Raw genomic sequence first — 23,429 nt, forward strand, 5'->3', positions numbered from 1 at the left:
TGTGTGTGTGTGTGTGTGTGTGTGTGTGTGTGTGTGTGTGTGTGTGTTAGGGCAATTAAAGTTGTTAATTCATAGCTCTTCAGATAAATCAAAGACAATTCTAGAAAATAAACTAGAAATCATAGTATTGGACTGGGAATGTAGCTCAGAGCCATAGCACTTGCTTAGTGTGTATGAAAGCTTCAGTTCTATCCTTAGACTGAAAAGAAAAGAAAACAAAGATAAAGTGAGGGAGAAACAAGAAAGGAAAGAAAAAAGAATGCCAATAAGGACAGGAAGAGAAAAGACAATAAAAGAAGATTCTACAACATCATTTGTGAATCATAGTCTGAGTTATAAACAGACAGGACAGGAGTGCTAGGTTCTCTCCAGTGGTGTGTGCATTTTGAGAAACGACAATCAAGACTTGAATGTCTTGAATGAAGAATCCTACATGATTGTAATTAAAAAAAAACAAACAAACTGTTATATTGGTATTTTGTTCACATGTTAATGCTTTTTCTAGGAAAATTTTATTTATTCCTCCTGCTCGTGTCAAGCTTAGACAGGTGACTTAATTTGGTCCATGGGCATACAAAATTAAGAATAAAATTAATATAAAAAGAGAGCTGGAGAGATGGCATAGTAAATAGTGCTTACCTTTCAAGTATGAGGGCCTGTGTGTGGATTCCTGGTACGCACGTAAAGCCACATGTGGTAGCATGCGTCTTTAATCCTACTACAGAGAACAGGCAAACACTAGAAGTTCAAAAGACACCTAGCTTGGAGTATGCAGTAGCAGACAAGAAATCCTGTCTCAGACTGGAGAGATGGTTCAGTGGTTAAGAGCGCTGTCTGCTTTTCCAAAGGACCTGGATTCAATTCCCAGCTCACAACTGTCTGTAACGCCAATTTCAAGGGATCTGATACCTTCACACTAAATACACATAAAAAATTTTTTTAAAAATTAAAAAAAAAAATCCTGTCTCAAACATGGTAAAAGATACAGATCAATCCTCAAGGATGTCCAACAACCTCTACATGACTACCATGATTCATGTTTCCACAGACAAATATATTTTCATACTCAGAAATATAAAAGGAATACATAATAAAGAAAAATAGTACTGTGATGAAGTATCATACCATATAGAATTATTAGGGGAAAAGGGAGCTTTATAATCATACATTTAAAATGTTCTTAGCAAAACAGAAATCAAAGCTTATGCTATAAGTTCAGAGTGTATGGAAGGAGCTGGGTTTAGCTTTGTGGGACTCGAGTTTCACAGAGAGCTAACATGGGAAATTAAACTGAAAAGGTTAACTCAGATCTGGGAGAGTTTGGGATTTGGAATTATATCCTTTGGTCATGAAGATTTAAAAAATTATTTCTTAACACAAAATAAAGAAACTGCATGGCATAGGTCTTAAAGGAATCGGGATGCCTTTTATCATTTTATTTTGAGATTTGTACCTTGTATATTTCTTGTTCTTTAGTTTTATATTAATTTTTGGAATGAGTAAAAAAATTTAAAAAACATGTAAATAATAGATGTGCAAATTAAATGAAACTGCATCCAGACATAGCGGTGTTTATTTATAACCCCAGCATTTGAGAAGCAAAGCAGGAAGGTCAGGCTCTCAAGGTCAGCTTCAGTTACATAGTGAGTTTAAGGCCTATTTAAGCTACAGAAGAGCATGTCTGACAAACAAACAAACAAACAGCTTTTCTATGATGAATACTGCTATATTCCCAACCATAGCACCAAAAATAAAGTAGTGCTCTTGTATATTTCTCTTGAAGATTCAAGACTAGGAGATTCTAGAAGTTATGGTGATTATATGTTGTTATTAATGTATGACAGTAAAGAAACAGCTTCTTTTGAGAAAAATAATTTAATAAGTGAGCCATAGAATACAATTATATTAATGTAAATTGAAGACAGAATCATATTTTTATTCAGTTTGCATTTAGGATTTTAATTATTTTTCTAGTAGATAAAATGACAATTGGAGTTATTTTTCTGATAACACAAATACAAATAACTTCACTTGTTAATAAAGATTCTGCAGCTATCCTTACTCTAAAAACAAATATGTTCTTTTACTAGTATGACTGTTTAGCATAAACTACCACTAATTATAAAATTTCTATTAGAAAAATGAAAGCATTTTGGCTTGAAGTTTACTCCTACTATTATAAATCTCAAAGCTTCACTGCTATAAGTTTAAATTAAATACGCAAAGTTCTTTGTGTGTAAAATTCAATGAATACTAAAAAGCAGAGACACAGCAATTTAGTTAGTACTTCTTTTCAGTGAAACCTGTCTTCATAATATTTTAGTGGAAAATGTGTTTGTCTTATTTGGAATAGGACATCAAACATCTAATCTTCATATGATAAACTTTAGATTATCTCATTTTCCATCCTTCTTCAGCGCCATTTATTATCTCTCTGCGGGTTTTTTTTTTTAATAACTTTGATTATCCTGATGTAATTGTTGTCTCAGAGGCTTACTGCTTCCATTTGCTGACCTAGGCCTAATCCTGGAAGCTTTTAAACTTTATACAATCTAATATAGGCTGCTGTTGAAAATAAAATATATTGGGCTAAATATTATTATTATTAGTCGTGTAATTTGGCAGTAATATTTAACCCGTTATCATAACCAATAGAACACAGACACCTGTTAGATTTTGTCATTGCCTTATTTACCTTGGGCTGGGCAGATATTTTACCTACACTATCTTAATAACCTTACCATCCACATCTTAGTCCCCATTCAATGCCATCCTTAACCATTCTTATCTGGACTACCTTCCATCCACAATCTGATAAATACTTGCTTATATTTTTCATCTTGGTGTTTTTTCCATGCATACTAACCTCAAAGTCCTTCCTCTTGCCCCAAGTGGTTCCTTCTCTACACTAAGCCATCCTGCCATCCTCCCTTCTCTGTTCTGGTCTGTTTCCTGTGAGTCTCCTGAACCCGAAACCTGGGAACCTTAGCCACTCCTAGCTTATTCTGCCCTGCCCAGGTTTTAATCAACTAATCAGGAATAATGTTGTAGACATGTTTACACAACATACAAAATACAAGCATTAGACCAACCCCCAGCCTAGAATGTTTTCAGCCTCTGAGACCTAACTGCTGAATAAGCTCACCCTTTCTAGTTCTTTTTGAACTTTGGCTAGCTGGTTCAACTCAGCTGTTTTGGCTTAAACCCCTCACTAAACTGACTGATTCAATCTGGCTTTACTCGGCTTTTGAATTTTTACTTTGCTTGACCTCAGACTACCTCTAGCAATCTGTTCTGCTAATCTCATTCTCTGGCTCCTTCTCATTTTCTGGCTCATCTGTCGTCACATGTGTCTAGTTTGTTCTCTCTTCAACCTCTCTAAATTCTCCCAGTAAAACTGCCTCTGAATTCCACAAACTGAACTGCCAACAACTGAACTGCCACAAACTCAACTCCACTGCTCTGAACTAACTGAACAGCATTGACTAGAACTCAGATATCTTCATGCCTCTGTCTCCTGAGGGCTGGAATTAAAGGCATGTACCACCATGCCTGGACCTATGCTTTTCTTTACCTGAAACTTGCACTTTATCAGGCTGGCCTTGAACTCAGAGATCTTGCTTCAGTCTCCTGGGATTAAGCCAGGCTCTATATATAGCCATGGCTATATTTAGCCATGACTGGATTAAAATTCCTCTACAGATTCCTTAGTTCATTCAGTCATTTGCTCATGAGCATATGTTGAATGCTTACCAGGTACTGTTTGCTATGTTGAGTGGGCATGGTGTCTGCATGCTTGTGTGTTTGGATTTGTGTGTATATGAGAATCAGAGGTTAGTCTCCAGTATTCCTCAGTTACTGTACACCTTAGTTTTTGAGATAGTCTCTCTATAATAAAGTTGAGCTCATGGATTTGGTTAGAATAGCTAGCCAGCAATCCCCATGAGTCCTCCTGGCCTTGCTTCCCCTACTCTGGAATTATACATCTTTTCCATTGTTCCCTGCTTTTACATGGGTGTTAGGGACCGACTCGGTCCCCATGTTTATTCACCAAGTACTCTGCTAGTGAACCAACCACCTCTCCAGCCCTATTAAATCATTTTTTTGATTCACGGAATAAATCTATGAAATATCTTCACTTAGAGATATGTTAAGCCCTTGAGATCAAGAAAACTTGGAAATGAAGAGCCAACAGGTAAGAGTTAATACCATGGAAACCCATGAGATTGGTCACAACAAATATATAAGAGGAATGTATAGGAAGAGAAGACACTCCACTCTATGACTCCAGAAAAGTAGTTCCTAGCCTGTGGGTTGCATATCAGGTATTTATATTACAGTTCATAACAGTAGCAAAATTACAGCTATGAATTAGCAACAAAAATAAATTTATGGTTGGGGTTCACTACAGTATGAGGAACTGTATTAAAGGGTTGCAGCATTAGGAAGGTTGGGAACTGCTCTCTAGATTTTAAGCAAATGAAGACCAGGCCAAGAATGAAGAAATAGTAAAGAAATCAGAAGTGACAGTTAATACATTAGTCAGGGGTCAACCAGAGAAGCAGAACCCCTGGGCTACATATTTGTATAGTAAGATTGGTCATAATGAATTGCTGTGTCTGTGGAAAACAGTCCATCTTTTACTACTTGAGATCAGCAGAGGAGTCAGCAGGGAAAAGAAGAGAGACAAGAAACAGACAAAGAAAATCACATGAGGAACATATATTTTCTATGTCTGTTTTTCCATCAGTTTACTGTCACCTCTTAGCGGTTGTGAATTATATTGTTACTAATGCTACTCACTGTTGGCAAGGGAAAAAGTCGTGGGAGGATATGACCTGGCTAGTGAACCTCACAACCCTGAAACTCCTGCATTCCCAGGCTTGTCATTGAGGTTCAAGGCCTCAGGCTAACACATGTGAACCACAAATCCTGAATCACTCTAGTGTTCAGAAGTTCCAGTCTTCACACTCAGTGAGCCAGGCACTAGACCAGCCTCACAAAGGGTCCAGCAGCAAGCTCACTACCCAGCAGTGGTGTATCCATATTCAGTGAATGGGCTAGACGGTAAAGGGCTTTCTGTGATGAATCCAGCCAGTAAAAGCTAGGGTCAGATAGAAGGGGAGGGGGGCCTCCCCTACCAGGGGACTAGGGAAAGGGCAAAGAGGGAGAGGAGGGAGGGTGGGGAAGACTAGAAGGAGGGAGGGGGCTACAGTGGGGATACAAAGTGAATAAATTGAAATAAATAAATAAATAAATAAATTTTAAAAGCTAGAAGAAGTATGCATTTCTTTACATGTGTAGACAGTCAAGAAAACCACAGGGATCACACATAGAACTTCATGGTGCTACCAAAAGTATCAAATAAGATATCACTATTTGACCATAATGAAATAAAGATACATAAGCTCTCACAAAAGAGTTTAAACTCAGAAAAGCAGAGGAAATTGGTGGTCCCCAGTGATTGAAGGGTAGGTAAAATGGGAGATGTTGGTGAAAGAAAACAAAGCATCTGCCATGTAAGATGTATCAGTTCTGGAGATTAAATGTACAGAATATTGAGAATAGTTAATGATGGTGAATCTGATATTTGAAATTTGCTAAGGGGCTACATTTTAAATGTTGTCACTATGAAAAAAAAAAAAAAAAGATGAGAGTGGCTACCCCGAATCCTCTCTGCCCTAGAGAGGCTGATTCAGAAAGATTGCCATGAGTTTGAGTTTAGCCTAGACTAAATCTGAAGTAGCAGGCCAGCCTGCTACTGTCTCAAAACAAATAAACAAACAGTAAAATAGAGGGTGATCTGAAGAGATATGTTAGTTAGCATTATTGTGGTAATTATTTCATAGTGTTTATATATGTCAAATCATCATATTCAGTAGGACATGGTGGTGCATTCCAAATGTCCTAGTGATTGGGAAGTTGAGGCAAGAAATCATGAGTCTTGAATCATTCTAGTCTTCATAGTGACAATTTATCTCCAGGAAATAAAAATCAGAGTTGGGGATATAATTCAGTGGGAGAGCACTCATGGAGCACATCTCAGGCCTTAAGTTTACTCTCCTGTAATTAATGAAATGCCACCTTATCACATTCTGTGCTAGAAGTACATTCACCTTTTACTTGTCAACCTTAATAGAGCTGCATCTAAAAAAAATCAATGTAAAGGCAGCAGTGATGGTACACGCCCATAATCCCCACACTCAGGAAGTGAAGGCAGGAAGATCAGCAGTTTTGGCTATTTAATGAATTCAAAGTCTACCCTGGATATATGAGAAACTGTCTCCAAAGGTGGGGGCCGGGGGGAAGCACAGCCTTTTGTTTGAGAGACAGAGTCTTAGTCTGTAGTCCACATGGGTCTGGCCTTAATCTTGCAATCCTCTTTACTCAGACTTCTGGGTGATGGGATGAGAGGCACAAGCCACCATGTTTATCAAGTGTAGTTTTTACTTTGTTGTTGTTTTGCCTTTTAGAAATGAAAAGAAAACCATTGGAATAGAGATGTGAGAGATTCTTTGCAGGTTCTCTATCCTCCTGCACTGAGTTATGTCACATACTGTTTTGATTATTCAAATGAGTGCCTTTGGAGTTAGTTTAGAACTAAAGCATGTGAGCTCTCCAACTTTTGTCTGTTTTAAGATTGTCTGGGGGTTGCATGTAGATTTTGTCTACCTTCAAGTTGTATGATAATCCAAACCTTTCCATGCCAGAATTGCTTAAATAATCTAGCAAACCAACTATAAATTTCTCTTTATTTATATCAATTTCAGTATCATAGTATATAGACATACATGTAGGCAAAATGCCCATACATATGAAAAATTAAGATTTAATTTCTAAGGTCATTATTATGGGTATAATCACTTTTTCTGAGCTTTCTGTCAATGTGACAACACTAACTAAAATAATCAGTTAATAGGAGAAAAGGCACCTTTTTGCCCATATTGTTGTGACTTTTCAATTTCAGGTCCCTTCACTAGATTCTGCTGTTCTTAGGCTACAGATAACTCAGTATACCATGAAGGAATCCTGTGACAGAAGAAAGCTGCTCAACTTATCCTGACCAGGAAACAAAGAGTTCTCACCCTTGTAACAAGGCTCCTCTCTTCACACCCAGTGGCCTATGAGTCATAAGTCATTCACTCATGATCCAATTGCCTCCTAAACGCTGTGAACACTGCTGCTTTAGGAGATAAACTTTCAATCCATGAGTTTTTGGTGGACAGCTAGGAAGGAAACCATAATAATTTTTTTATAAAATAATTCATTTATAAATGAAAATACATATAAGCATAGTTGGTGCACAGTGAAGCTAAGTAAATCATTGGGATTAAAGAGGTAGCTTACAAGTTAAGAACCCTTGCTGCTCTTACAGAGGACTCTGCACTCACACTGGGTAGAATACAGTTGCCTGAACCTCCAGTTATAGGGTGAAATGACTTCTTTTTGCTTCCACAGGCACCTGCACATATGTGGCATACAGTCATACACACACACACACACACACACACACACACACACATAAATAAAAATGTAAGTAAATAAAGAGAAAATGTGAAATGAATCAGCTCATACTTTCTATAATCTCAACCAGAATGACTTTAGCAGCTTTATCAAAGAAATATCAGCTCTCTCAAACTTTGAGGCCCTAGTAAAATATTATACATAAATTTACTTGATATAAGTTTTCAGGCTTTCACTTCCAGAACTAGAAGGGCTAGTTGTTCATATGATACAGATCTTATTTATCTGCACAAGGTTGAATATATGGATTGAATTATTCCTCCTTCAAATCTATGAAGACAGAGAACTTCCTAATCTGAACTTAATGTGGAAAATTATCGTACTTATGGATGAACTTAATTTAATAAGGTGACATTGTATTAGAGTGAGTCCTAAATCAAATGATTAGAATCCTTACAAGGAGAAGGTTATACACAGGAACGACCATCGAAAGAGAAGCAGAGATTGCATTTGTTGTTTAAAGCCCAGAAACCTCAAGAACCAGTCGGAACTAGAAGAGGCAAAAAACAAAAGTCAGGAAAACTATATTTTCCAGCCAAGCACGGTGGTGCACGCCTTTAATCCTAGCACTCAGAAGTCAGAGGCAGGTAGATCTGTGTTACACAGACAAACTTTGCCTCAAAAAACTAAAAAAACAAGACAAAAAAGGAAAACAACTTCTGTGCCCTAGGCAGCCGGCCATCCCTTTAGATAAGATAAGGTTCATTTTAAAGGTACGTAGCTCAGGGCTGAGAGTTTATAACAACCTTATAAAGTTTTATAGGATTAGCCTATGTGTGGAAAATTAACTGAGTATATAAAATATTTTAAATTATTGTTCCTTTGTTAAATATGTTTCTAGTTTCCTAGAGTTGAAACTTGAGGATTTTCTTCACCCTAATTTATGTATCATTGCAGATTTCCTGTCTTTTCTCATTGAGAGCACTTAGGATTTTTGAATACAGAAATTCTAGCACTATTTTGTTTGTGTTTTCTTTTTTTTTTTAATTTTATTTTTTTCTTATCAGTTACATTTTATTAACTCTGTATCCCAGCCTTGTCCCGATCCCTCATTCCCTCCCAGTCCCTCCTTCCCTCCCTCATCTCCACCGTGCCCCTTTCCAAGTCCACTGAAAGGGGGAACCTCCTCCCCATTCATCTGATCCTGTTTTGTCAGATATCTTCAGGACTGGCTGCAAAGCTCTCCTCTGTGGCCTATCAGGACTGCTCCTCCCTTGGGGGGTGGGGAGGTCAAAGAGCCAGCCATTGAGTTCCTGTTAGAAATAGTCCTTGTTCCCCTCACTATGGGAAACCAATTGGTTACTGAGCTACCACAGGCTACATCTGAGCAGAGGTTCTAGGTTATATGCATACATGGTCCTTGGTTGAATGGGAGTCTCAGAAAAGACCCTGTGCCCAGATATATTTGGTCCTTGTGGAGCTCCTATCCTTTCCCCATCAGACTAACTCCCCTTCTTTCTTATGATTCCCTGTACTCTGCCAAAGGTTTGGTCATGAGTCTTTGCTTTGAAAACACTGCTAGTTAGTCTTTCAAATGTGCTCAGTAGACTCCTGTCATACGTTCAATGCATATCCCATCTGTCTTTCTAAACGAGGATTGATAATCTTACCCCATGTCCGCTCTCTTGATTATCTTTTTTAGGTGTATAGATTTCATTATGTTTATCACATCTTATAGGTCTATATAAGTGAGTATATACCGTGTTTGTCTTTCTCCTTCTGGGATATTTCACTCAGGATGATCTTTTCTAGATCCCACCATTTGCCTGCAAATTTCATTATTTCCTCCTTTTTGATTGCTGAGTAGTATTCCATTGTGTAAAAATACCACAATTTCTGTACCTATTCCTCCGTTGATGGACATCTGGGTTGTTTCCAGGTTCTGGCTATTACAAATAAAGCTGCTATAAACATGGTTGAGCAAATATCCCTTTTGTGTACTTGAGCAAACTTGGGGTATATCCCTAGCAGTGCTATAGCTGGGTCTTGAGGAAGCACTATTCCTAATTGTCTTAGAAAGCGCCAGATAGATTTCCAGAGTGGTAGTACCAGTTTACATTCCCACCAGCAGTGGAGGAGGGTTCCCCTTTCTCCACAACCTCTCCAGCATGTGTTGTCCCTTGAGTTTTTCATCTTGGCCATTCTGATGGGTGTAAGGTGATATCTCAGGGTCGTTTTGATTTGCATTTCCCTGATGGCTAATGAGGATGAGCATTTCTTTAAGTGTTTCTCTGCCATTCGATATTCCTCTATCGAGAATTCTCTGTTTAGCTCTGTTCCCCATTTTTTAATTGGATTACTTGGTTTGCTGCTTTTCAGCTTCTTTAGTTCTTTGTATATACTCGATATTAGTCCTCTGTCAGATAAAGGGTTAGTGAAGATTCTTTCCCAATCTGTAGGCAGTCATTTTGTTTTGATGACAGTGTCATTTGCTTTACAGAAGCTTTTCAGTTTCTTGAGGTCCCATTTTTTGATTGGTGCTCTTAGAGCCTGTGCTGTTGCTGTTCTGTTGAGGAAGATGTCTCCTGTGCCAATGAGTTCTAGGCTGTTCCCCACTTTTTCTTCTAACAGATTTGGAGTATCTGGTTTTATGCTGAGGTCTTTGATCCACTTGGACTTTAGTTTTGTGCAGGGTGATAAATATAGATCTATTTTCATTTTTCTGCATGTGGACATCCAGTTGGACCAGCACCATTTGTTGAAGATGCTGTCTTTTTTCCATTGAATGGTTTTGGCTTCTTTGTCAAAAATTGAGTATTCATAGGTGTGTGGGTTTATTTCTGGGTCTTCTATTCAGTTCCATTGATCCTCCTTTCTGTTTTTATGCCAATACCATGCAGTTTTCATTACTATTGCTCTGTAGTACAACTTGAGATTGGGGATGGTGATACCTCCAGCTGATCTGTTGTTGTACAGGATTGTTTTGGAGATTCTGGGTTTTTTGTTTCTCCATATGAAGCTGAGAATCTTTTTTTCAAGGTCTGTAAAGAATTGAGTTGGTATTTTGATGGGAATTGCATTGAATCTGTAGATTGCTTTTGGCAGGATGGCCATTTTCACAATGTTAATCCTACCAATCCACGAGCACGGGAGACCTTTCCATCTTCTGAGATCTTCTTCAATTTCTTTCTTCAGAGACTTGAAGTTTTTCTCAAACAGGTCTTTCACTTGCTTGGTTAGCGTCACCCCAAGGTACTTGTTATTAGTGGCTATTGTGAAGGGTGTTGTTTTTCTAATTTCCTTCTCGGCCCTTTTGTCTTTTGTATACAGGAGGGCTTCTGATTTTTTTGAGTTGATTTTGTATCCTGCCACTTTGCTGAAGGTGTTTATCAGCTGGAGGAGTTCTCTGGTTGAATTTTTGGGGTCGCTCATATATACTATCATATCATCTGCGAATAGTGACATTTTGACCTCTTCCTTTCCGATTTGTATCCCCTTGATCTCCTTTAGTTGTCTTATTGCTCTGGCTAGGACTTCAAGTACTATGTTGAAGAGATATGGGGAGAGTGGGCAGCCTTGTCTTGTCCCTGATTTCAGTGGGATTGATTTAAGTTTCTCTCCATTGAGTTTGATGTTGGCTATAGGCTTGCTGTATATTGCCTTTACTATGTTTAGATATGTGCCTTGTATTCCTGATCTCTCCAAGACTTTAAACATGAATGGGTGTTGGACTTTGTCAAATGCTTTTTCAGCATCTAAGGAGATGATCATGTGGTTTTTCTCCTTCAGTTTTTTTATGTGGTGGATTACATTGATGGATTTCCGTATGTTGAACTACCCTTGCATGCCTGTGATGAAGCCTACTTGGTCATGGTGGATGATATCTTTGATGTGTTCTTGGATTCGGTTTGCAAGTATTTTATTGAGTATTTTTGCGTCAATGTTCATAAGAGAGATAGGTCTGAAGTTCTCTTTTTTTGTTGGGTCTTTGTGTGGTTTAGGTATCAGGGTGACTGTTGCTTCATAGAATGAGTTTGGTTATGTACCTTCTGTTTCTATTTTGTGGAATAGTTTGAGGAGAATTGGTGTGAGCACTTCTTTGAAGATCTGGTAGAATTTCGCACTGAAACCATCTGGCCCAGGGCTTTTTTTGGAGGGGAGACTGTGAATGACTGCTTCAATTTCCTTGGGGGATATAGGGCTGTTCAGTCTTTCTACCTGATCTTGACTTAATGTTGGAAGATGGAATCTATCAAGAAAATTGTCCATTTCATTTTGGTTTTCAAATTTTGTGGCATATAGCCTTTTGTAGAATGACCTAATGATTGTTTGAATTTCCTCAGTGTATGTAGTTATGTCACCCTTTTCATCTCTGATTTTGTTGATTTGCATAGATTCTCTCTGCTTTTTAGTTAGTTTGGCTAAGGGTTTATCTATCTTGTTGTTTTTCTCAAAGAACCAGTTTTTTGTTTCATTGATTCTTTGAATAGTTTTGTTTCTAATTGATTGATTTCAGCCCTGATTTTGATTATTTCCAGCCATCAGCTCCTCTTGGGTGTATCTGCTTCTTTTTTTTCTAGGGTTTTCAGTTGGGCCATTAAGGTGCTTGTATGTGATGTTACGAATTTCTTCTTGCAGGCACTTAGTGCTATAAATTTTCCTCTGAGCACTGCTTTTAATGTGTCCCATAAATTTGTGTATGTTATGCCTTCATTTTCATTGAATTCTAGGAAGTCTTTAATTTCTTTTTTTATTTCTTCCTTAACCCAGCTGTCATTGAGTAACAAGTTGTTCAGTTTCCATGTGCGTGTAGGCTGTTTGTTATTCCTGTTGTTGTTGAGGTCCAGCTTAAGTCCATGGTGGTCAGATAGGATACAAGGGATTATTTCAATCTTTTTGTATCTATTGAGGCTTGCTTTATGACCAACTATATGGTCTATTTTGGAGAAGGTTCCATGCGGTGCTGAAAAGAAGGTATACTCTTTTGAGTTTGGATGAAAAGATCTGTAGATGTCTATTAGGTCCATTTGATTTAGGGTTTTTTACCTAAAAACACTTTAGGTAAGTGTTTTTATTTCTCTATTTGTTTTCTGTCTAGTTGATGTGTCCCTTGGTGAGAGTGGAGTGTTGAAGTCTCCCACTATTAGGTTTTAGGATCAATGTGTGATTTAAGCTTTAATATTGCTTCATTTACGAATGTAGGTGCTCTTGTATTTGGGGCATAGATATTCAAAATCGTGATGTCCTCTTGGTGGATTTTTCCTTTGATGAGAATATAGTGGCCGTCCTTATCTTTTTTGATTAACTTGGGTTGAAAATCTATTTTATTAGATATTAGGATGGCTACTCCCGCTTGTTTTCTAGAACCATTTTCTTGAAAGACATTTTTCCAGCCCTTTACTCTGAGGTAGTGTTTATCTTTGTTGCATAGGTGTGTTTCTTGGATGCAACATAATGTTGGATCCTGTTTTCGCAACCATTCTGTTAGTCTGTGTCTTTTTATTGGGGAGTTGAGTCTGTTGAAATTGATAGAAACTAGTGATCAACAATTGTTACTTACTTTAGATGTGGGGTTGGTGGTGTCACTGAGTTTCATTGCTTGTATTCTTTTGGTTTTTTTGTTGTATAGTTATCTATTTCCTCTGTTTCCTTCGATGTAGTTGTTTTCTTTGGTTTGGAGTTTCCCTTCTAGTAACTTCTGTAGAGCTGGGTTACTATGTAGATATTATTTAAATTTGGTTTTGTCTTGGAATATTTTGAATTCTCAGTCTATGTTGATTGAAAGTTTTGCTGGGTATAGTAGTCTGGGTTGGAATCTGTGGTCCCTTAAGGACTGTATGATTTCTGTCCAGGCCCTTCTGGCTTTCATAGTTTCTGTTGAGAAATCTGGTGTGATTCTGATAGGTCTACCTTCATATGTTACTTGGCCTTTTTCCCTTGCTGCTTTTAGAATTTTTTCTTTGTTTTGTAGGTTCAGTGTTTTGACTATGATGTGACATGAAGAATTTCTTTTCTGGTCTAGTCTACTTGGTGTTCTGTAGGCCTCTTGTATGTTTATGGCCATCTCCTTCTTTAAGTTGGGAAAGTTTTCTTCTATAATTTTCTTGAAAATATTTTCCGGACCTTTGAGCCTGATGTCTTCTTTTTCTTCTACTCCTATTATTCTTAGGTTTTGTCTTTTCATGGTATCCTTGATTTCTTGGATGTTTTGTGTTTGGAACTTTTCTGATTTTATTTTTTCTTTGAGAGACGTGTCAATTTCCACAAGTGTATCTTCAGCTCCTGAGATTATTTCTTCCATCTCTTGTATTCTGTTGGTGATGCTTACCTTTGTAGTTCCTGATCTTTTCTCTATGTTCTCCAGCTCCTGGTTTTTCTCTATTTGTGTTTTCTTTATTGATTCTAATTCTGTTTTCATGTCTTGCACCATTTCCTTCATCTGTTTGAATGTGGACTCCTGCTTTTCAATGATAGCTTCTATTTTTTGTCCGTTTCCTCTCTATGTATCACTAATTGTGCCTCTACTTCTTTGGGTATAATTGCCTGTATTTCTATGAGAGTTTTGTTTATTTCTTCTTTATTTGCCTTCATTTGTGTGGACATTTCTTTGAGAGCTTTGTGCATTTCTTCTCTGTTTGCCTCAATTTTCGTGGTCATTTCTCTGAGAGCACGATTTGTTTCCTCTCGATTTCTTTGGCTATTTCTCTGAGGGCTTTGTTCATTTCATCTTTATGGGCCTCTAATAGCTGGAGAAACATAGTTTTGAGGTCGTTTTCTTGTATATCTAGTGAATTGAAGTGTCCATTGTTTTGTGGGGTTGCTGGTGAGGTCATTATCCTGATTTTTGTTGGGAATGTTCTTACGTCTGCCTCTAGCAGACGTGGTTATTTATAATCCTCACTGTTTGTTCCTCGAGATTGTAGTTCGGGCTATGATCCTCTCTTTCTGTTTTCTGGACTGTTTTTTCAGGAAGATAAGAGAGGTTCACTGGTTTGGGAGTGTGCACTATGGTTTCAGTTTTGCCTAAGTAAGGAATGTGACGCTGGCACTATTCGCGTGCGCTTTTAGCGGGTGCAGTGTGCTTGCGTGGATTCTCTGACTATTGCAGTGGCCTGCAAGCCACTATTACACAGTTCTGACTGAGATCTAGGGATTGTTTGCCTGGATTGCACTGGTGGACCCGCAAGGCAGAGGCTTCAATGTTGGGGTCGCTATCCCAAGAATCCCTATGATGCCCACACTAGGGGTGTGGGTGGCAGGGATCTCATCTGGTTGCTTCTGTGGAGAGGCCCTGGGTCTGTGGCAGTCTCTCCCTAGAAGGCTCACTCACTCTCTTGCAGGACCAGTTGGAATGCACAGGGGTTCCCCTTGCTCACTACTCTCTGATTTGGTCCTGCTGCAGAAGTTCATGGGTAGGCTAACAGTCAGCTCTGTGACACTATGGCCACAGGACTCGGTGTCCACCTTTCCTGTGTGCTGCCTCTTTGTCCTTTCCCTCTGCCAGGAGGGGTTATGTTGACTGGTCCCTGGGTGGCATGGCAAAGAGTTAGGTTGAGTGTACTCAATCCCAGATCCCGGGCCCAGATCTCTCTGCCAGAGCAGCCTGGCGGTAGAATCTATGTTTGCTGATCCCAAGAGAGTACCGGGTAGGGTTGAGTGTCCTCAGATCCAGAGCTTGGGTTTCTCTGCTAGGGGCCACTGGGTGAGCTGGAGAGAGGGTGCTGTGTCCTTGGCAGGCTGCCTCTCTGTCCTTCCCCTCTGACCTTCCCCTCTGCTAGGGCAAACTTATGGAGGTGCTCTCAGGGGAGTGCCAGCAGGGGTTGGGGCTTCTCAGTTGGATCCTGAGCTGGCGTTTCTCTGCCAGGGGTTGGGGGGGGCACCGGTGATAGAACTTGCTGCTAGACCTTATTGTGCTGGACCCAGGAGAATCTCAGGACGTGTAGAACGACCACAGTCCCAGATCCCGAGCTGAAGTTTGTGTGCTAGAAGCTGCTGGCAGCACTGGAGTTCCAGCACTGTGAAGCTGCTGTGCACCTCTTTATCCTTCTGCTCCGCCTTGGCAGGGTTATGGTGGCGTTTGGGGGAGTGCCCGAAAGGATTGGGTTTTCTCAGCCCCAATCTCGGGTTGGGGTACAGACAATGTGGTCTGTGGCAGATTCTGCTGGATGCCTCCTGCCTCCTCCGAAGAGGGCGTAGGGATTTTGAGCTGGGCATGCAGCTGCTCTCCATGTGAGGCGGGAGCTCAGTTGGCGGCAGGTACCCGTGGTCAGGGAGACCTTCCAGGGAAAGACTGGGTGACCCGTGACCAGTCTGGCAACTTTCCTTCCCCGTGGGGTTTTTTTGCGACTGGGACTCTCAGTCTCAGGCACCCTTGTGCCCACCGATCAGCCTGGGAAAGTGATCGGGACACGCAGGCTTGGGGCACCAGCCCGGAAACCCAAAGCCCACGTTAGCCGGATTCTCTTGCGGGTTCTAGCTGGGCAGCCGAGAGTGGACCCGACCGATTCCCACGCCGTGGGAGCCTCCCCTCACCTGGGAAACACGATAGGTGTTGTTTTAGGGCCCAGAGTTCAGTCTCCTGGTCGCTGCATGGAGTGTGTTATCCCGCTTCTCAGACATGGTGTTCTCCCGGCGCTGCCATCTTGGCCCTCTTCTTTGTTTGTGTTTTCAAGACAGAGTTTTTCTGTGTAGTTCTGGCTGCCCTGGAACTCACTCTGTAGACCAGACTCGCCTGGAACTCAGAAATCCTTTTGCCTCTGTCTCTTGAGCTCTGGGATTAAGGTGTGTGCCACCACCACCACTGCCACCACCCAGCAGTTTGTTTGTTTCCTTCTCAGCATGCTTGCTCTTGAACATCTCTGAAATACTAATAACAGCATGGTACATCCAGCTAGCAATTTTCTGGAAAGGACTTGTGATCTCTTTAAGGGATTAGGAATGACAATTTTTTGGCTCCCTACTTCACTTTTGGATTATAAAAGTTGTTTGGCACTTTAAGCTTAGGGGAAGAGAGTTATTTTGAATGATGAATAAATCTTTTTTTTTTTTTTTTCTTTTTGACAAAGAATCTCACTATGTAGTCCTGGCTGGCCTGGAACTCAGTGTAACCCTTAAACTTATACTTACCAGCAATCTGCCTGCCTCTGCCCCAAATATTGGCATTAAAAAAATGTATCAACACAGCTATCTGAAAAAGTTTATTTTTAAAAGATTGCCTATCAGACAAAGTGTACTAGAAAGGCAAACACTTCATGTTTTCAAGAAGAAAGGGATATAATGGTTGGAAGTAGATATTTAAAAAAAAAAAAAAGAATCAATGGATGCCCCAAGAAGAAAGTATGGCATTCCTTTTGGAAAGTTGGCTTGGAGTTTACACAAATGCCTCTGTAGTACACCTGTCAGGAAACTGGTTTTGTTACTGCTTTTGCAGCTGCTCACATCATAGCCTCAGCCAGGACACTCGTATCAAGGCACAAGAGTAAGTTCTCTGGAAACTCCGTGTTGGACTTCATGTCTGTTACAGTTTGCTGCCACAGTAGAGGAAACTGGTTACTATCTACATCTGTTTTCAAAGCTTTTCTTAAGGCCACACATAAGTCACATCTGCAATCCCATTTCCAGAGATGCCCATAATGAGGGCAGACTGGCTCAAATGTTAGTGTTCTGCTTTATCTCCTTGGCAGCCACATCTTCCTGTCTACAAATAACCCTTCTTACAGTAACAGTAGCAATAAAATTATTCTGTCACCAAATATACAAAATTATTCCTAGTATAAGGGAAAACATCATTTCCCTTAAGGTCATAATTTAGGGTCCCACTCTAATTTGAGATTCAGTGTGTAGATGCAACAGAAGTGGACAAGAGAAGATTTGCCAGTTGTCTTAGTCTGGGTTAGTATTACTGTGATGAAACACTGTGAACAAAGCAAGTGGTGGAGGAAAGGGCTTGTTTGTTTTTTGTTTGTTTGTTTGGTTGGTTTTTGGCTTATACTTCCACACCATAGTACATAACTGAAAGAAGTCAAGAGAGGAACTCAAACAGGGCAGGATCCTGAAGGCAAAAGGTGATGCAGAGCAATGGAGTGGTGCTTTTACTGATTTGCTGCATATGGCTTGCACAGCCTACTTTCTTTTAGAACACAGGACTACCTGCTTAGGTGGCCCACTCTTGTGGAGGCATTTTCTCAGTTGAGGCTTCCTCCTCTCTGATGACTCTAGCTTGTGTCAGAATGACGTGAAACTGTCTACACAGCATTCTTTGCAACGTCATTATATCTTAGGAAAGGGCCTGCATTAGAATATCTTCAACAAGATAGGCAGCTCTGTATTCCAGTTTGTTGATACACTACAGGTAATTAGCTACTGTCTTCTTCTATTTTCAAATCTCTTCTTATGGCTAAACATAAGTCAGATCTGCAATCCCATTTCTAGGACTCTGAGACCCATCATACATATGTAGAGCACAGATGAGTCCAATTTCAACAAGAAAGAAAGGTCTAATCACACTGACGAAGAGAGGCTCTCTGATTTTGTAGCCTATTCTCAGTTCTTCAGGTATCCTAAGCAATCAATATACTTAATGCTCACAAACTTGTCTGAAATCTCAACCTGTGGATTCAGGTTCACTGGCTTTTGGCATTGTTCAATAATTTTGTGAGATGACATTCTTCTAGAGCAATGATTCTCAGAAGCACAAGTGAGGTTACTGCTATTGACTTTTTGTTCTAAGGGACATTTGTCAAAGTGTGGCTACATTTTCAGTTGTCACAGCCTGAGTGAAGGTGAGCAGTTATTGGCTTGTACTGGGGAGAGAAGGGGCTGGAACACCTTACAAACACAGGATCCCCTTCTACAGCACATTATCTCGGCCAAAATATCCATGGTGGCCTCACTGAGAAATCCTAGTTTTCAGTAACAGAGAAGCTATATTTCTTAACACAAGTTTTGAGGCAGAATTTAAAACTCTGGGCTTTTGTTTATCATATACACACATTATATATTTAATATATAATATTTAATATATATGAGCAAAAGCCCAGAGTTTTAAATAAACACACACACACAAACATACATATATATATATATATATATCATAATCATTTCCTAGGATGGCTTTTCAGTCCAGTTCAGGCCATTAATTTATTGAATTTTTGTTTCATCTTAATGTCCTATTATAAGAAGTACTTGTTGCCACATTGACTGTGATCAATAGGCATTTTATTCAGATGAGCACATGTGATCATTTAAGTATTTCTTATTGTAATATCTTCTTTTTATTGGTAATAACATTCTCCTTGTGTTGTGAGCCAAACCAAATCAAATGAATCTTAATTTCAAAGAAGTAATTTATTCTTTTCTTAAACACATCAGTGTGCCAATCAGATTTTTAGTCTCAACATGCTTCTAGCTTTGGGAGTTTCTGGGTTTTAAACATCTGTCTCCCTTTACTGCTCACCCTAGTCCCCAGTTCAGATGCACTTTAATTTTTTGTGTCTGAATACAAATATAGATTTCTCTAAGATTCTTTGCCTTCGTGGTTTCTCCTTTCTTAGCATGTGTATTCTTTCTCTGGTTGCCCAGAGTAACAAACAGTAATTAACTTGATTATATCTTCAGTGTATCTTATGCTGTGGCAGGGAAAAGACAATAAGGTGCATTCATAAGGTGCATTCCCTAAATTGCTATGCATGATATTTATTAAATGTTTTAGTGAAAGTTTTTTTAAGAGTTAGTTTCTCATTGCATTCTGTGATTTGATGTCTACAAATTTCATTTGCAGTTTTTCAAAGCAATTCATTTCCCATGCTAAACATACTGCCATACAACATATATTTGTGTAATAAATGAATGAATCTATTTTTCTTCGAAGCTTTGTCTGATCTCAACATAAGAGCAGCTTAAAAACTGTTAGGACTGTTTCATATCTATTTAATTCTTTTTTTTTTTTTTTTTTTTTTGGTTTTGTGAGACAGGGTTTCTTTGTGTAGCCTTGGCTGTCCTGGATTTTGTAGAGCAGGCTGGCCTTGAACTCACACTGGTTGAATCGGCCTTCCTCTGCTTTCCTGAATACTGGGATTAAATGCATGTATCACCACATCCTTCTCAGATCATAATGTTTTAATAGCTTCTTAGAATAGAATGTGGCATCTGAAACTGTTGAATTGCTACCATATCTAGTTCATATTTCTCCCATTTTTAATAGACCTAAAAATAATCTTAAACAATTTCTGTAATTAGATACCAGATACTATTTCCTGTTTTGTACACACACAGCCTGAGAAACTTACCAAACCGGGCATGGTGGAACATTCCTGTAATCCCAGCACTTGAGAGGTTATTACAGGTAATTATTGTGACTTCAAGATCAGGCTGGACAAGTTATGGGCAAGACTGGCCCTCAAAAAAAAAAAAAACCCAACAACAACAAAAAAGATAAACAAATCTACAATATACTTGTGAGAGGAATTCTGCCACAGTTGTATTCTTTATGTTTTTTTTTTTCCTCTTAGTAATAGTGAGCACTGTGGTTTATTTATTTAGAATGCTTTCCTATCAAAGAGTAGTTGGTTACTCCCATAACCTTTGTGCCACTATTGCATTAGAATAGCTCTCAGTGTTTGTGGCTGGTGATATTGATGGTTATCTTCTTCTTGTGCCCAGAGCATACTTCTAGCACTGTCTTGGGTTTTATTGCTGTGAAGAGACACCATGACAGGGCAACTCTTAGAAAGGGAAACCTTTAATTGGGGGTGGCTTACAGTTTCAGAGATTTAGTCCATGATCATTATGGTGGGAAGCATGACAGCATCCAGGCAGATGTGGTGCTGAGAGTTTTACATCTTGTTTCACAGGTCACAGAAGGGAACTGTGTGCCAAAGTAGGTGTAGCTTTCATAGGAGACCTCAAAGCCTACTCCTACAGTGACATACTTCCTCTAACAAGGCCACACCTACTCCAACAAGGCAACACCTAATAGTGCCACTCTCTATGGGCCAAGCATTCAAACACATGAGTCTATGGGGTCGTAATTATTCAGAGTGCCAGAAGCACCATAAACACTAGCCACCAGGCTTGAAAATTCTAGGTGAGCACCAGCTTGATGTCTCTGTGTTCAATTATATAAGTAAAAAGTTTCTTCAGCAATAGGGACTTACCATCAGGTTGTATAAGGCAAGTAATAGTCTTTGATTTTTGAAGTGTTCTTTGGAACCTATTTGGCTAGTGACTTAACAAGATATAAACCTTTCCCAGCACTGAAGTTTTTACTTGGTGGGATAACATAGCTAGTTGAGTCGTTGTCTCCCCTAGTATGTGTGTGTTGGGGGGTAAATATACTCTATTTAAAATCCATTCATAGTATATATGTAGGCTTCTGTTACAGTCCTGGAATGGAGTTTTGTGAGGAGAATTCTGAGTGCTTGTAAGACTCCAGTTTCTTCAAAACACATAATGGTTCTTGGAATGTGTTTTTCTGCTCGGACCAGGAGTAGCGGATAGGAGTGAATTATTCATTACAAGTGGATATTGTTATTTGTTTATTACCTCTGTGGAAAAACATGTTTTTACCCTGTGCTGCTTGTCCTTGTGATTTTATACTTATGTGATTCTTTTTAATGCTTAGAATATAACTTGTCTGATGATCTGAATAAAGTTGATTATTGCATGAGAAGTTAGTCTACTTCATTTTTAGGCTCCATTCTCCCAGGTCCCACTGCCTCTAGAGCAGTAAACAGGTTTCCATTATCTTTTCTTCAAAAGGCCTTTAGTGTTAGTTTTCCTCCCCCAATCCCCCTGTTATTTTCATCTTCCATAACACTATATTCTATTTCCCCTTCCTTGGGAGACCCTCCCACCCCTAAATACCTTACTAGGTTTGTAACCTCTGTGGTTATTTGGAATGTAGCACACATTTCAAAACCTTTAAAGCTAACATCTACACTGCAGAAAGCACCACCTATGGGTTGCCAATGCGCTTGGCAATTAGAATGTCTACACAAGATTTGTCTTTCAAATATTTGTGGTTTATTCACAGAAACATTCTATATACTATCATGCTAATATAAAAGTTAATCAGACATCTCAACAAGTGGGGAAGAGTTGAGATGGTACTGAAGAAATGCTGCTGCTGTGTTCCACTGGGGGATCTTCTCAGGTGAGAAAGCTTTGGAAGCTTGCATAATTGACCCACATCTTCGCCGAAGTCCTGCAGCTGTGTCAGGCTGAAGACATGCACCGTTGGACTGTTGGAGGACCAGTAAGTCCTGGGAGTGCTGCCAGCAACTAGCACTGATAAGAGGTCTGTGATTCCACCAACAGTGCCAGGGTGTTCAGCTGTCACCAAAGCCAGGGACACACACATACACACACACACACGCACAGTTTCAAGTCCCATCTGGATGTGTTATCAAGAGGGGAACGCTCTGATGAGTGAGATTTTAGAGACCTTTCCTAAAGTTCTAATTTTTAATTTTTGTTTCATTTCATTGGGCATTTTGGGGCTGGTTCAACTACAACATCACCTTGTGATCCATTTATTAGCATATCAAGGCCGTCCTGGGATTGGATTTTATCCGAGGCAGGGGCTTGCTTCTTTTTTTTTTTTTTTTTTTTTTTCCAGAAGGCCAGGAAATACTTTATTGACAACCAAGGGCACAGCCATAAGAGAGGGAAGCACACAGGACTGCAAACTAAAACCCAACAGCCAGTAAGGGCCATTTGGGCCAGGAACACTGCACTCTGAGGGCCTCACATTCTCCCACCAGTAGACACACAAGATTGGGCATCCGAGGGAGGGGGCAGTAGTTCTGGTGTCCCAGAGAGTGAGAGGATACGTGATGCTTCATTATGAGCGACAGGGAGAGGACGTAAAATGGAACCAAGGTTCATCATTGCCCGAGACCACCGCCTCCTCTAAGAGCCAACACCGGGTGGAGGACGGAACCACCTAGAATCTTGTAATCAGCTGCCGTCTTCTTATTCATTTGTTGGCCACTGTAGATGAGCCGCTGCTGTTGTGGGGGAATTCCCTCTTTCTCTTCCACAGGCTCCTTGATTCGCTCCACCTTGTCTGTGGGTTCAATGTCAATCTCAATCTCCTTTCCAGTCAGCGTCTTCACTTTAATTAGCATCTTCTTCCCAGGTTGGGGCTGCAGGCGGCTAGAGTGCTGATTCTCCCGTTCAGGGGCTTGCTTCTAAGGCACAGAAAATGTTCAGAATTACAGAAAACTTTTCTTTTTCTTATGTTCCTAACATTGAAAAAGACAATGTCTTTTTGGGTCTGGGTTATCTGACTCAGGATGATTTTTTTTTTTTTCTAGCTCCATCCACTTACCTGTAAATTTCATTTTTCTTAACTGCTGAATAGTATTCCATTGTGTAAATGTACCACATTTTTATTATCCAGTCATGAGCTTGGACATCTAAAATGAACATCAATCGTGGACATCTATGATGTTTCTAATTTTTGGCTATTATGAATAGAATAGCAATGAACATAGATGAGCAAAATACCTCTGCAGTAAGATGTAAAGCCCTCAGGATCTATGCCCAAGAGTGGTATAGCTGGATCTTGAGATAGAAAGAGTCTCAGCTTCCTTGGGCACCTCCATTCTGATTTCTACAGTAGCTCTACCAGTTTCACTCCCTCCATCAGTGACTAAGTGCTCCCCTCTCCCCACATCCTCACCAGGTCACTTCTTTTATTCTGTTCTAGTTGTTAAACAAGGCCGTTTATTTTATTCATCTTGGCCATTCTGTAAGATGATATCTCCAAGTAGTTTTAATTTATATGAGAGTTAATACAGTTAAATGGATAAATTTTCTCTGTGAGATTAATCCTTTTCAAAACAGCAATTAATTCAACTCTAATATGACTTTTACATTTAATAAGTATGCAAAAACATAGCTCTCTTCTCAGTGAGGACAAGAGTTTAGTTTGGGACTAACTATGGCTTGGGAACATAGAT

At 39.6% G+C, this 23,429-nt stretch overlaps 1 protein-coding gene across 1 annotated transcript; it reads right to left on the reverse strand.

The window, feature by feature from the left end:
• Positions 1 to 22,084: 22,084 nt before the first annotated feature.
• On the reverse strand, positions 22,085 to 22,655 carry LOC129680966 (NEDD8-like). Its single transcript, XM_055612869.1, has one exon. The coding sequence runs from the start codon at positions 22,590 to 22,592 to the stop codon at positions 22,350 to 22,352; it is 243 nt and encodes an 80-aa protein (XP_055468844.1). The 5' UTR covers positions 22,593 to 22,655; the 3' UTR covers positions 22,085 to 22,349.
• Positions 22,656 to 23,429: the final 774 nt, after the last annotated feature.

This window comes from Psammomys obesus, unplaced genomic scaffold (genome assembly GCF_907164565.1).
Source record: "Psammomys obesus unplaced genomic scaffold, mPsaObe1.curated_primary_1811, whole genome shotgun sequence".
NCBI classification, from domain to species: Eukaryota; Metazoa; Chordata; class Mammalia; order Rodentia; family Muridae; genus Psammomys; species Psammomys obesus.